At 33.9% G+C, this 14,272-nt stretch overlaps 1 protein-coding gene across 2 annotated transcripts in view; it reads right to left on the bottom strand.

Annotated features, from left to right (window-relative positions):
- Best2 (bestrophin 2) overlaps positions 1-14,272 on the bottom strand; it is a 45,276-nt gene that overhangs the window by 2,923 nt on the left and 28,081 nt on the right. For both annotated transcript variants that reach the window (XM_076134346.1, XM_076134345.1), the window contains exons 4-7: positions 8,341-8,470; positions 8,026-8,264; positions 6,026-6,154; positions 4,612-4,719 (exon numbers count right to left, since the gene is read on the bottom strand). In XM_076134346.1, the coding sequence (XP_075990461.1) occupies positions 4,612-4,719; positions 6,026-6,154; positions 8,026-8,264; positions 8,341-8,470 (606 nt within the window). The remainder of the gene's footprint in view (positions 1-4,611; positions 4,720-6,025; positions 6,155-8,025; positions 8,265-8,340; positions 8,471-14,272) is intronic.

Below are 14,272 nucleotides of genomic sequence, written 5' to 3'. Positions count from 1 at the left end.
TCTTAAACCTAGGTGTATATTATTATATAGAGTAATGTAGAAATAGTAGAACACTAAGAGTTTTTATCAAAATTATGTTAACATTGAGATCTCTTTATAAAACACCCCTGGTGGGATGACTACGGACAGAAGTGCCAACAACATGACTAATATTATTGTTGCTTCTTTCCTACCCTAACAATGTATTGGTTAGTAGTTAAGAAAGTATACACAGTCAAAATTTTCATGAGTTACACCATTTCTGATAAATTCTAATATATTTCAGAGTATAAAATGTTTTTTTTACATCTACAAAGGTAACTAAGTAGGTTTTAAACATATTAGTAGTACCTTCTAATAATATTTTAGCCCCATATCCAAATATGTATCTAAAAGCAATAAAATATATCAAATAATAAATGCCTTTTGTTCCCTCAGCATAGGGTACATTAAGTAATTACTGTCAAAATAGCCTAAATACATATTTATATGTTAAATAATATGTTGCATATCATGCAAATACAAAAGGCCTATCTCTAACTAAGGAATGTTCAGTTTTAAACTTAGAACACACATGGACTAGGTCTCAGACTTAAGCACACCTTTGTTGCAAAAAATGTATTTTTTTTAAATAAATTATGTTAAACATACATTACTAAGTACCTACCTAAGTATATTGGTTATGATTGACATTCAGTACAAATTAGATCTTAAAATAATACAAAAATATCAATTAAATCTAAATGTAATTATACTGGGTTACTCTGTTAACATATTATGAATAAAATCATCATTATATCATATTTACCCACCCATAGTACAGCAAATTTTGGCAATAAGGTATCAGACACAAATAACCAAGTGGAAGTAATAAATAGCATAAATTCCCAGTATATTAAAGACAAATGAATTGTGTGACATCCTTATTTTAAAGTAAATTATGACTAGATATCATTGTATAATGCAATGAAATACAAAATGGTAGGAAAAGTAGACGATTTCATGAAGTCTCAGTCTCTTAAATCTTATTTTATCATATTATAATTACTGAGCATAATTAATTGAAGAGTAAAATACTGATATTTACTGTTCCTTCGTATCATCTGTTGATGATGTGGCAGGAAATGGTTCAGCTGGTGGTGAAGGGCCAGGCTGCGAGGATGCCATCATGTTATTGAGCATAATTTGTAATTGCTCCTGTTGTTTCTTGACTGCTTCTTCTAATTTAATTTTAGCAACATATGCTTCATATTGAGCTCGTAACCAATCAAATTTGTTATTGAAATCATCATTGTATATGAGCACACGTTTTTCAGCTCTACGCGCTCTTCGGGCAGCCATATATCTTGCTTCTGTAGATAAAACACGCACCAACCCTTCCCAAAAGTTACTTACATTGTAGTCCGAAGCATCTATAGATGCCATCAATCCAGGTCTAGCATAAAAAACATTTTCTGCATCACCCAGAGCTAAAGTTGCACAAATCCTTAAAGCTTGCCTCTGACGCTCAGTGATAAAAGGTGCGACAAGCAACATATTCCCAAAAGCAAAATGGCCTAACACCTCCACAACGGAATCAGTTGGTTCAATAGCTTGTCTCATCTGGAAATTTAGGGGCAACTCTGGTTCTACTATCAAACGGTAATTTAATAGACCTCTCTTTGTATTTGAGTCGTGTAGGTTCAGTACTCTTGAAAGCTCTTTTGAATAGTCAAGAGTTGCCGGTTTTTGTGGTAATTTCACTGATGGTGGGATGATTGATAACTCCAAGCTTTCTGGCGGGTCTTGCAAGGGCGTACCAGCGTCGACACCCGCAGCTTCATCCAACAAGTTCTGGTCATCTATCTTCGACTGTTCTTCCATGACTCCCCTAAACTCTTCTTCACTAATGTGAATTTATGTTACTTTACAGCAAGGCGAAATATTTGTCAGTGCACAAAAAGTAATTGAGATACAGAAAATTTTTGCTTCTATAACCGTTTTTAGGTATCTAAATGAAACCCATATATCAGCGAAATATGGCAGAATAACACAATCAATAAATCAACACGCACCGCGCATCTTGTCTCGGGCTTGTGAATGAATGCAACGCTACGGAGTACGGTAGGTAATGAGAGTGAGTGAGTACAACAAGATAAACTGTTCTATATTGATTCATTTGCTTTTAGTTAGGTACTTTACCGAATACCGGCAGATCGGCACTCCGGTATATTTATGTGATGACATATGTCAATTATGTCATTCTAACTAGTGAAGCGACATAACTCAAGTGACGAATATAATTACTATCTAAACCAAGTCCCTCATTCACTCGTCTAGCTAAATAAAGTCGAACGTGTAAAAGTGGTTCTCATATACGTGGTATTTAATATATATATCCCTGGAGGGATCAAATTTACATAGTTTTAAATTAAATAAAACATTTAAAGGAATAAAAACGTGGGTTAATTCTTAAAATAAAAGGACAATGGTCAAATAGTCCCCACAACATAAGGTAACTCAATTGAGGCATTTTGAGCTATTGGGATAGTTGTTATAGCTCAACAAGAGCCTTGTGTGCAAGGTACTTGACTTCTAGACAAAATTCAAAATTTTGAACGGCAGTGACCCAGAGGCTTAGATATGCAGCTGACGGCGGCTTTTTTATTAGAGCTATTTTAGTGGAGTTGTTAATTATAATCTATGTAAATCGTGTAGACCCGCCAAGGCTCTCTGCTAAGTAAGTTGTCGGGCTATAGGTGTATGCGACCTGACTGTCTTTATTGCAGCATTAATAAAAGGGTTTCAGGTTCGTGTCCCAGTCAGGTTAGTTATCAGACAACAGCTTTGCTTTAATAAAAAACACATAGCATTTTACAAACTATCAGTTATAGGAAGTAATTGTATACACTTGAAATGAGAAAAATCGTTATTATTGTTACAGGATGTAAGTACCTATGGAAATTCAAAATCATATTTTGTATAATTGTTTAAAAAATAATATGAAAGAAGAATAAGGATTACTTTATTTATAACCCCATGAAATTTAGGCAAATTAAGTATCTATCAAATCAAATAGCTGATTTGATGTGTTTGCGACGTACGCACTATATTCGTATCTGTTGGTATTGGGGGCAGTGCCCATACATTTCTGACTACGGTCCTTAACAGGACTATGACGAGAAAATGAAGGTACCCACATTAAATCCTTAAAGATAATTAATTTAATAAAAAAAATGAATATTTTTTAAGTACGGTGTTGCTTTTTTCTTGTCGTGTGCAATATAAAAATATATTGCTAAGGGCAGCTGAAAATCAGTGCTGTGCCTAGCACAGCGTAGGTACACTGAGCTGTAGCCCTTGATACATATAAATTTTAATGTACTGACTAGATACTAAGTTAAGTTAGATTTATTTTGTGTAACAAAAATAAATGGTTTTAAAAGTATTATTGAATCGAAAAGTATACGTCGATGTACCGAATTTCAACTTGCCCATCGATGTCCGTCAGTCAGTCAATCAGTCAGAAAGTGTTTTGGAGAATGGGGAATAAAATGGAAAATTCTTTTTTGACAGAAAGTAATTTTGACGAGTTTGTTGCTAAAATCTATAATCAGACCACAATCTTTAGACTCATCCAGTAAGTAACCGTACCTACTAATATTGTAAACGGGTGAAAACCACAGATCTGGTAAGGGGATCGATGTTTACCTACCGTCTGACCTGCAGAATATACCTATATTTTCTATAAAAAAGTAATTTGCACGTGCCAATTTACTGACGCAGGCCTTTTAAAGTTTTCAAACATCTGTATACGTCCAACATCTTATGTAATTAATTATACACATAGGTATGTATGGACATTCATGTATGACCCTGCTCGATGGAGTTGATTTCCAATATGGCGGTCGTTAAGACATTGAACTTAAACCCTGAAACGTCGTTCACTGATCGTAACCACTCGTTACTAACATAAATACTTTGGAAAAGGATTCGATTTGAATGATAATTATTTTCTATAATTTATCATGATGACAACCAAGAGTATCAAGATTTTTAATAATGTGAACTCAGTTTTTCTTCAAACCCTGATTTGAAATACTTGCACCACGATAAAGTGGAAACTAGAGGAGGCGAAAAAAGAGAGCTATCGAAAAGTCAGTAGATATATAGGTGTACCTACATACTTAAACAAGCATACCTACCTGCTTAACCATTTATTTCTGCATACTTTTACATGAAGGTCTCGAATTTGGCAATTTTATTTATTGCCTAGTTCCTAATACCTTGATGTAAGTATAAAAATAAGTGTAGCATAACGCGACTAGTTTTACATAATAATAACTGGTATGATATAATAACACGTGCACATTCATAATTCAAAATCAAAAGTAAATCTTACTTGTCATATTACTTAATAACTACTTATCTTATTGTGTTTATTGATTAACGTATTGTGCGAAGTCGATTTACTTACGATACTTATTCCTTAATTGGGTAAAAATAGACCGGTATCGAGATCGAACGCAGCGTCGCGCCGATCTGTCTGGCCTCGCGGGGCGCAAGGTAAAAATATACACGTAATCAACTGTCAACCTTCGCTATGGAAGAGTACCGCAAAACTCCTTTAACTTAATACTGGTAATTACGTACCTTTATATGTCTGTCTATGAGCCAGTTGAGTTCGATGTCGTCGTCGTCCTCGCCGAAAGGATTAATTAGCACCTCGGCCACTTTCAGCCACCCAACGTAGAAGCAGAACTGGAAATTATAATAGACACTATTTAGATTTGAATATCATTTGGTTATCATAGATTGGTGTTTGTTGGCAGTTAGCTGCGAACACCGTATAAAATGATAATCGTTCGTCGAAAAACAGATTAAGACATTTATTTTTGGTGGTATTTACCTAGCTGATAAAATGGTGTCAACTTTTTACCCATACATCCAGCGTACTACGTAACTATAGAATGGAAATGTACCTAGATCATTAAAATTACATTTTGCATTAATAGTATGGTGTTTATTAGCGAAGTTTGAATAGACCTTGAGCGGTAATGAGGACCGTGTTTAATTGATTAAATGTAAATAATTACATAAGAGTAACTCACAAAGGTGAGGAAGTTTGGTCAGCGGTCATGAGTACGAACTTGACCCCGTTCTTTCAACTACGCCCATACATAAATATCCGTGTTTGGTAGACGACGGATATAGATACAGCTACTTTTTATTTGACTATTTAGGTATAAAATGGAATAACAACAAGCTAAATTTCAAGCTTTTTGAAATTTTCCAAACCACACTTTCTAAATAAATGTGTAAATATAAATAAATAATTATATCATTGAACATTTGACATGCGGTCATTAATTGATTCCAAACTGAGCAGAGATTACACTACATTCCATGTTATGGGAACCAAATAACATTAAAACATACTTATATAGTACTTAGTAACAATTTTGTTGCGAAAAATTAGCCTATCAAAAAATTTTGAATGTTTTTATGCTGCAGATATAGGCGGGGAAACGTGTCAAATTTGTTATTATCTTAAAATACCGCCTCTGTACCACAGTCGGTAGTGTATGCTACTAAGAAATGCTTAGTGAATTGCCCGGAGTTAAGAAGTTATAGACCTCCGTGCCTCGGAGAGCACGTAAAGCCGTCGGTCCTGCGCCTGACGTCTCACTGGTCGTATCGGTTATCTGTCCCACCGGGCTATGAGAGTGAGGTATCAGAGTGTCCCTGTGTATTGCAAACACTTGGGCAACATAAACAAAGTCTTACACCGTCGGCTTGTTTCAATGAAAATAGCCACCGAATATCGGCTAGGACGACTTCAACACTATAATTTTCTTAAAAGGACAAAAGACTTCAAATGAGAAACTTACAAAGCGTCCATTGATCAATGAAAACAAATCAAATGTTTTATTGTGAAACAGTGGTTACAAAGATGTTAATAAGTACATTGTGGTTTGTAGAATCACACTATTCGGCCATGCAAGGCGTACAATATTTTTATAATGTAAAAATAATGTTTAAATAAGCATATTACAGAAATACTCACTTGCAATGCTGTGAAAAGCGGGAAATATACGTCGGGCTCGTATTTGGAGGTGCTTCCAGGAGCAGGAGGTACCAGTTGGCGACCCATCAGAGCGGCCACGAAGTAGGTGTAAAGAGCTAAAGTTACCACCTGAAATGAGACGGTCAAGAAGTTAAAATCAAATGAATTGATAGTTGATTTGAACAGCATCTTTTGTAGATTTTGTTTTGTTTAATTGTGTGTTCTATAATATAAAATGGTTTAAAAACTTATGACAATTACGTTAACTCCTCGAGTAGATATGCAATATCTAGGCAATGTTTAGTCTAAAATGATTTCAGATCGTATAGGTACCGGGAAGGTTGTTGGTTAATGGGTACCTAATGTTGTGTGATTTGAGTTACAATAACTCTGAATAAATAAATAAGAAGTTTCAAATTAAAGAACTCATTGTGGTATAAAATATACCGTATGTTTTTACTCATTTTCATGATCATTGATTAAAAAACCTTTAGGAAGTATTTTCTTATCTACAGGCCTTCCTACTTTGAGGAGCGTAGGTATCTCAAAAAATTATTAACGAAAATATTAACAAATTGAGTAAAGCATTCTTACATGTTACGAAACCTTCATAAACAACAAAGGATAAACCGCAATTCTCAGATTATTCTAGAACGCGGACGTTTTTTGCTACATATGTAAAAAGCGTTTGAAAGTCACGACAGCATATTAAAAAACTGATGATAATTAATCTTTAGCAATCGTGGTTGCTAACTACGTATCAAATTTATATACTCATTAATGAATTGTTTGTTACTCAAGCGTTCTAGCTCTAGGAAATGCTTTTCTTCTATTGCGATTTGCAAATCGACATATACCTATTGTTACTGTCATCAGTTTATTATATTATTTACGATGTACATATACTTAGACTTGTTTTACAACAATTTATTAATAAAGGTATGGAAGAGATCACCGTCTTTGTCTGCAATTTTATTGATTCCCTTAGGTAAAGTTTGTAAAAATACAAAATTAAAATAAGTTTAAACACAATAAAACCTTTCATGCGTTTTCTCAGTTCTACAACATGACTTTTCATATTTCAACGAAGAAGGACTACACAAGTGGTTATTGAATGTGCTAGTAGAACGCGCGCTATCGGTCAGTTGGTGCAAGGTGAAAGTTAGATTTACTTGTGTCTCCCTCAGTCACTGCTAGGCAAAGGGAGGGGTGAATATTAAGTAGCATTACTGACTTAAATAAACTAACAACACACTCAGACTGTACAATTTACAATATTCAACTTAAGGACAATGAATTTTTGCATACCGCTAAGTTGATACAACATTACCAAACTTAAGCCAGTTATTTTTTTTTATTAAAGAGATTCCCGTTGTAAGATTTCAATTAGGCTAGCCATTTCCAAATGTCAGTCATACTCAAGCAACTGGAGTTTAGTGGTAGATGATAAGTGAATAGTCAGGTAACGTGGCGACATTATGCACCTAGTAATACAAAACCTCACGTACGACGATTTAGGAGCGTGAGACCTCGCCCGCATTCGTACTTACACAGATAATTATAATGTACCTATGTTGTTTTATCATCGGAACCAATTAGCCTGGACACATGACAGATCGCATCGGCCGTCACGTCTTGTTTTTCTTACAGGTATTTAAACAATAATTTACAGTCAAACGACGCCATGTCATATTCGCGTCTAAGACGCTAAGATGAGTTAATAACGGATAAGTGTGTCTGTATGCACACTCTTGTTTACGTATGCATCATCACTCGCCCAGAAAATATTGTTCACCTAAGTGTGATAGTTTCCTAGAATCTCTTGCATTTGCAATTATATTATAAGTTTACATGAACCAGTAACTTTGTTCGTTTGCATGTTTGCAAAAAACTATGGCTCATCTTTTTGTTTAAGCATTTGACGTGTTTATAACAAAGCCATTACTGATGAATTTCTGCATAATTGTTATTGTGAGTACACGTCACGGTAATTTACTAACCTGAGTGTAAACGAGTGGTACACAAACAGTATCGTATCCTATGAGTGCTCCTAATCGCCTTCTGATGTCGGAAAGTTCCACCAGCAACGTTTGAACTATGTGGTCACTAGTTATCAATCCTTCTTTCCTCGCTCTGTTTATAATATTGGTTGCCCAAACGAGCGGCATCCAGTATTTTGACATAGGACTTTTACCGTCCATTTTTTCGAATACTTTTCTTTCACTCTCCAGCATAAGACCTGAAATTAACAAAACATATTAAATTGGGTCTTCGCTCTTACGTTTATTTCATTTTATTTCACGTCCTTTACTTACCAGAGTCGACAACATGCTGCCAAGTAGGAAAACGTCGTTTCACCCTTAGCGAAACTCTTTGTAGAGTAATGACATAAGCTAAGATGGCATATCTCACAATATTTCTTCTCATTAGCCGCCCGGTTTCGTCCTGTAACAAAAGACAGGATCTTGTAATAAAATATAAGAAGAACACAAATGGCGCAAGTAAAATTTAACACATAAATATATCCGCTATCGGCCACTACACTAAGTGTTTAGAGGTGATCATTCGCTGGTTGCAATTTCCTTGACATTTTTGCGTAACAGATAATAATGTAAAAAAATTACGTCTATGATGTAAAAAAATAAATGTCATTACTAAGATATTGCTGCACTAGCCTCGTAATATGAGAATTAGTTCAAGCTTTAGAAGCAGGAACGACAGCATTTATTAAGGGCACATTCAGTGCACGCATCAGTACCTTTTGATGCAACATAAAAGTCGGTCCTGTGCATATCTCGTATTAATTACTATGTTAATCAAATGACTAGGCGACGCGTGTTCAGCTGAACATTATAAACAGCGACAACACGTACAATTAGTTAGGTATTCATTTACACAGAACATTTAAACTCAAAATATGGCATTGAATTTTTCCATTGTATCTAAAGACACCCCTTTTGGTGCTGGTACCAAAACATTGTAACAACAAGTCGAATTATATATAGTATCGAAAACAATCGAAACAATGGTCCCATGACTAACAAAAACATTAGTACATAGCAGTAACATCGTTGTGGTAAACAAAATTTTAAAATGTGTTAACAATAAAAATGTAGCGATCGCTCTAGCGACTTGTTTAAGTGGTGCTATAAAGATCAATCAATCAATTAAAATGTAGTGGCGTGCTGTAGAACACATGGCCTTATTCCAGGTCAGTAGTCGGTGCTAGTCGGTATCTACACGTTGTACTCGTATTGCAAAATCCAAGAAAAAATATAATCGAGAAGTATAATTGACTTGAGTCTTTGCACCGACTCATCGCGCAAACAGAATGATTTAAAACAAAAAATAATAGATTATCGTTATAAACCACGAATAAGGTACTCTATCTACTAATGAACGAGGATATTCTGCCTTTTTTACGACGAACTGCGCAGTGCCTACACGTGGAAGTATGATAGCATGTCTAATTTGTTTAGATTCAATAACAGATATATTATCGGACGTGATAATCGCTCAATTTGAACTTGGCGAATATTTTTAAATGTAAATAAGAAATACACGTACTACGTAGAATGTATGTTTCTATCTTAAATAGTTAAAAAAACAGCACAGATCATGGGTGCTATCATGCATCTCAGTTGACAACTATTTGAAACCCATTATGCCATATCTTACATTGTTTTTCCCTTAGATTAAAGTATTTAACACGTTAAGTCAAAGCAGCAATGTACTCAATAGTGTCAATCAATTCCTGATACGCATACTTATCACTGCTTCCAAAAAGGCGAGATGCAATTTTTTTTTTGAAAATGGCGACTTCTTATCAGAAGAAAAGCGTGGCTGAGAGAAATTAAACTGATGTTTTTTTGTTGCCTACAGGCTTGGCTTATGTATGTATTGTTAAGGGGTGCAATTAACTTGTTGTATAAAATCCAATCGGTCGTGACTGCACTTATAGTCATAATACCATGAGTACATAGGTGCGTAACTTTGTACGCATCACGCTAGTTTAATTTATGCACAACCTGTTTTTACTATCGTTTTCCTCAAAACGTTTTCCTCGCCGGTACGAATAGTTATGACACATGCTCATATTTCAAACATTTCTATTAAATTACACGGAAAATATTGATTTATGATGAAATGAAAATATTGTATTATGAAACTGTCGTATTGCAACAGATATGTTTTAAATCGAGTGAATACAGCACGTATTTTGCTCAATTTTAGCGCCTTGGTGGAATTTGACAGTTTTGCTAGTGTAATTAGAAATTCGTTGACAGTTTTTATATATTTTTGTAATATTAACTATGGGACAAAATATTGATCTAAGTGATTTATCTGAGAACCGTTTTGTTTATTCAATTATTTTGACAGACTTCTCCTACTTAATGTGTCAAAAATGTAAACTTTAATCATAATCGAAATGAAGTAATTTTAAGATAGAGAAATGCTTTATGTGATGAAATCAGCCGAAAAAAAAATACACACTAAATACTAACTGTAAATGTATTGTAACTAAGTTGGGTGAAATTATTTACTCAGCTCTTTAAATGGACTTATTTCTCGTCTTTGTATGATTAACCATTGGTTCCATTACAAAAGTTCTAAAAGAAATTAAAATATTTACAAACAGCAGCATTTTCTTCGTGACAAAGTTTAAAGCTGCAGGAGCGCACAAAAAACCGGGCCTAGCGAAATTCAAGGGTAAAAGATAAAAGAAATGAATCCGAAATGCTTTTAAGTATTTTAAAACCTTTAGATTAAGATGTCACCTAGGATTTTAAAACATTTAATACAACTATTATTATTATTCAAAGTATAAAAAAGGTTAAAAATTTTAAGTAATGAAAAGTAAAAGAATCTCAAATAATGTTATTTGATTTTAGTCTACTTTTTATCATTCATTCAGTTGGAAAATCGAGATGAATCAAGCACTATGCAAAAGGTCGTGAGAAGGGCATAGTGTTGCAACACATATTATTATATTAGTTCATTGAATGATATTCTCAATTGATTAATAACGAGTATAATACATAATCTCATTATGTAAGTAACGTTCTGTATAATGACATTGAAAGCAACTCATTATAACATGTATTTGGGGCAAGGCACACTGATCATATTTGAGACCGATGGCTACTATTGAAAAAATATTTTTAGTTTTATATTAACTAAAATAGCTGAATCATTGTAGATTATAAATACGCACTTTTTAAAATTATAAATGCTAAAGTTTTTAGTTTGTATGTTTTGCAATTGTATCAAAACGCTTGCTGGACAGATTTGATATACTTATATTACGCGACCTTGATTAAAGGATACTTTTTCAGAAATAATTGTATCAAGTTGCGCTAGATTAGAATTTGAGGTAATACTTTAAACCTAACACAACGGTCCTAATATAAATATCAAAGACTTGTAAGTTACTATGAAGAAAACTAGATCCATTTAACATTGTAGTAACATTGTAGGTTATTGAAATCGATCAAAATATTTGTAGAATCGCAGTCAAAGCCAAAATTCTATTAGTTTCATCTAATAATTTGATCAACAAGAAGATATATCAGAATAAAGACCTTATTTACAATTTATTGTTATTTACGTTAGGAATACTTCATCCGCGTTGAGCATAAACTCATGATGATTAACAGCTCACATCACTCAACAATAATATAGTTTTTTGACATAATATCATCATAACTATGTAATGATATGTATCAGTTGTCATATAATAACTTGAAGCGCTACTTGTGACGTCATTGACCGCTCGTACAATAGATGTGCGAATCACATCGACATATTTTCACGTAAATTGATACTGTAGTCGATTTAACGTTGTATTGTAAACAGTGAATGGACATGACTCACAATTCTGCTTAGCCTGTCCATTCGATGTTAGTTTAGTCCTTTGAATAAACGAAAGTGAGTTTTGTACGTTCGAGTTCTACGATCAAATTCATGATTCAAAACCATGCTTTAAAATTTATAAAACAACCACGGGCAAAATCACTACAAACACTTATATTCAATTAAATTTCGTTTGCTTGTTATCACAATTTTATTCGTGTTTAAATGTCGGTCAAATTATGGCTTAAGAATATAAGGCATGCTTATCCGATTCTGCCCCTAAAAATTATTAAAAAAAATCTATTTAACTACTAAGTACTCTGTCCTATTGGCGCTCGATGGGGGAGGCCTTTGTCCAGCAGTGGACGATTCCCGGCTGAGATGATGATGACTCTGTTTAAACGCGGATAAATGCATTATTATTATTTTCGTACGTCTTTTTTGCAATGGGGACATAAAATGATACTAACCTACGCTCTAAACAGGCGACATTATGGTCGGTAACCATTTTTTTAGTACAATGGTCATAATTATTTATATATGTTTGCATTTGTTGTGTGCAGAATGACGCTATACACCGGAGTTCCGGCTCCTTACTATATTGTCTAACTACTTTAAGTGGTGCTAGCCTTTAGAAATCTACAGTACTTATCTAGGATAATAGACACTAACAATTATTTTGTAACTATGAAGCAGTTCTTCGTATCTCTGATTGTGAACTGCTTCAATTTTTCTGCAAATTTTAGTGTAGGTATAATAGGCATTTTACCTTAAAATGCTTAACGTTTCGGCGCAGGCTGCAACGCGAGAGTTTAAAAGTTATGATTGCTTCAATTTTTGCTTCCATTTCGGTAGGGAAAGTAATAATTCAATTGATAAAATTAGTCAGAAATTCTTCACCTATTAATATTCTTATTTATCTACTACTTATACTAACTACTTTCAACAAACAAGGACCTACAAACTATTTAATTATACATAGTTCTTATGCTCAAAGATCTGTGAAAATGATCTGTGTTTCGAACAAATGGCATTTGTCGTAGTAATGATTTTTTTTCATTTATTGTCCCATTTCTGAACAAGGGTCTCATCCTGAACGAGGAAGGACTGAGGTTTGAGTCTTACGAGTAATTTATGCATAATCTTATCACATAGATGATGAATTCTCGATATTGTAGGCTCATAAAATCACGTTTACTTTATAGAAACGTTCATTTGTTTCCAACAATGAATATTAAATTGAGCGCAAATGTTTGAAACTCAGACGCTATCAATAATTTTCTGCAGCACAGTGGAGGCATAACAAATCCTTTCTATAATGCTTTATCGAGTTTTCGTACGACGTACATCACGCATTCGTCTCGGTATTGCATGCGCACGAAGCCTATCGATAAACTACATAGCAGGTATTGTAATACGTAACGAACCTATATACCTGTATTATTAACATACTCCTGACCTTATTACATCAGTAACTAAGGTGAGATGGTTTCCTATACCATGGTATTCCTTTAGTTTCTACTTTATTTTCAATCATATCTTTTACCTTGGCCTTACAGTGCCGTACAATTTTAATATATGTATCTGCATTTACCTATGTAACTAAGTATTCACTTTTATATATCCTTGTTTCTTGTCCCGTGACAGTCACAACAAACTGACCAAAAACTAAAGCAAAATAAAAATCGTAAATTTAAAGACAAAAATTAAGATACAAGTCAAACAACGCAAAAGTTTAGACGTTACTATGTAAGTTAGTATAATACTGATTTCAATTCGGTCATTAATATTTCGAAACTAAGTACACGGTAAAACCAAATGCAATGATTTCAGTTGACAAAACAAACCGTTGCTTTTGACCAGTATTTATTTATAAAAAGAGCGGAACTGAACGCATAACACATCATTGTCTTCTGAAACAATAAAACTGGCATGGGGTAGAGCTGCCAGTCTGCCACTCTTTAGTCTTCACATACATATGTACATACTGCCTAAAGCGTACTCATAAAACACGTTGACCGTTATACGACACGCACTTGACCGAATTTATTTGTATTTAAAAACATTAGTTACTACTCCTTTTGTTGGTGTATATGCTATAGTTGTTATAGTATGTTCCTTTCACTAATTGGTTATAATAGGAGAACTCGAAAGCCGGCTTTTGAATATAGGATGTAAATATGAACTTATATATTTGATCTTGTTTGTGTGAACAACAAACAATTAGGGGATGCAATCATATTCTAGCAAAGTGTCAACGGTCTGGTACAAAAGGTTTGACGAGAGATAAAATAAAATATCTAACAATGCAATATGTAATTATGTATCCCATAATCAAAACTGGCTTTCGGGTACTTTATTTACTATACTATAACTTTTATACATTGTTAAATA

This window comes from Anticarsia gemmatalis, chromosome Z, assembly GCF_050436995.1.
Source record: "Anticarsia gemmatalis isolate Benzon Research Colony breed Stoneville strain chromosome Z, ilAntGemm2 primary, whole genome shotgun sequence".
Lineage (NCBI taxonomy): Eukaryota > Metazoa > Arthropoda > Insecta > Lepidoptera > Erebidae > Anticarsia > Anticarsia gemmatalis.
This window is presented reverse-complemented; position numbering and strand designations above follow the sequence as displayed.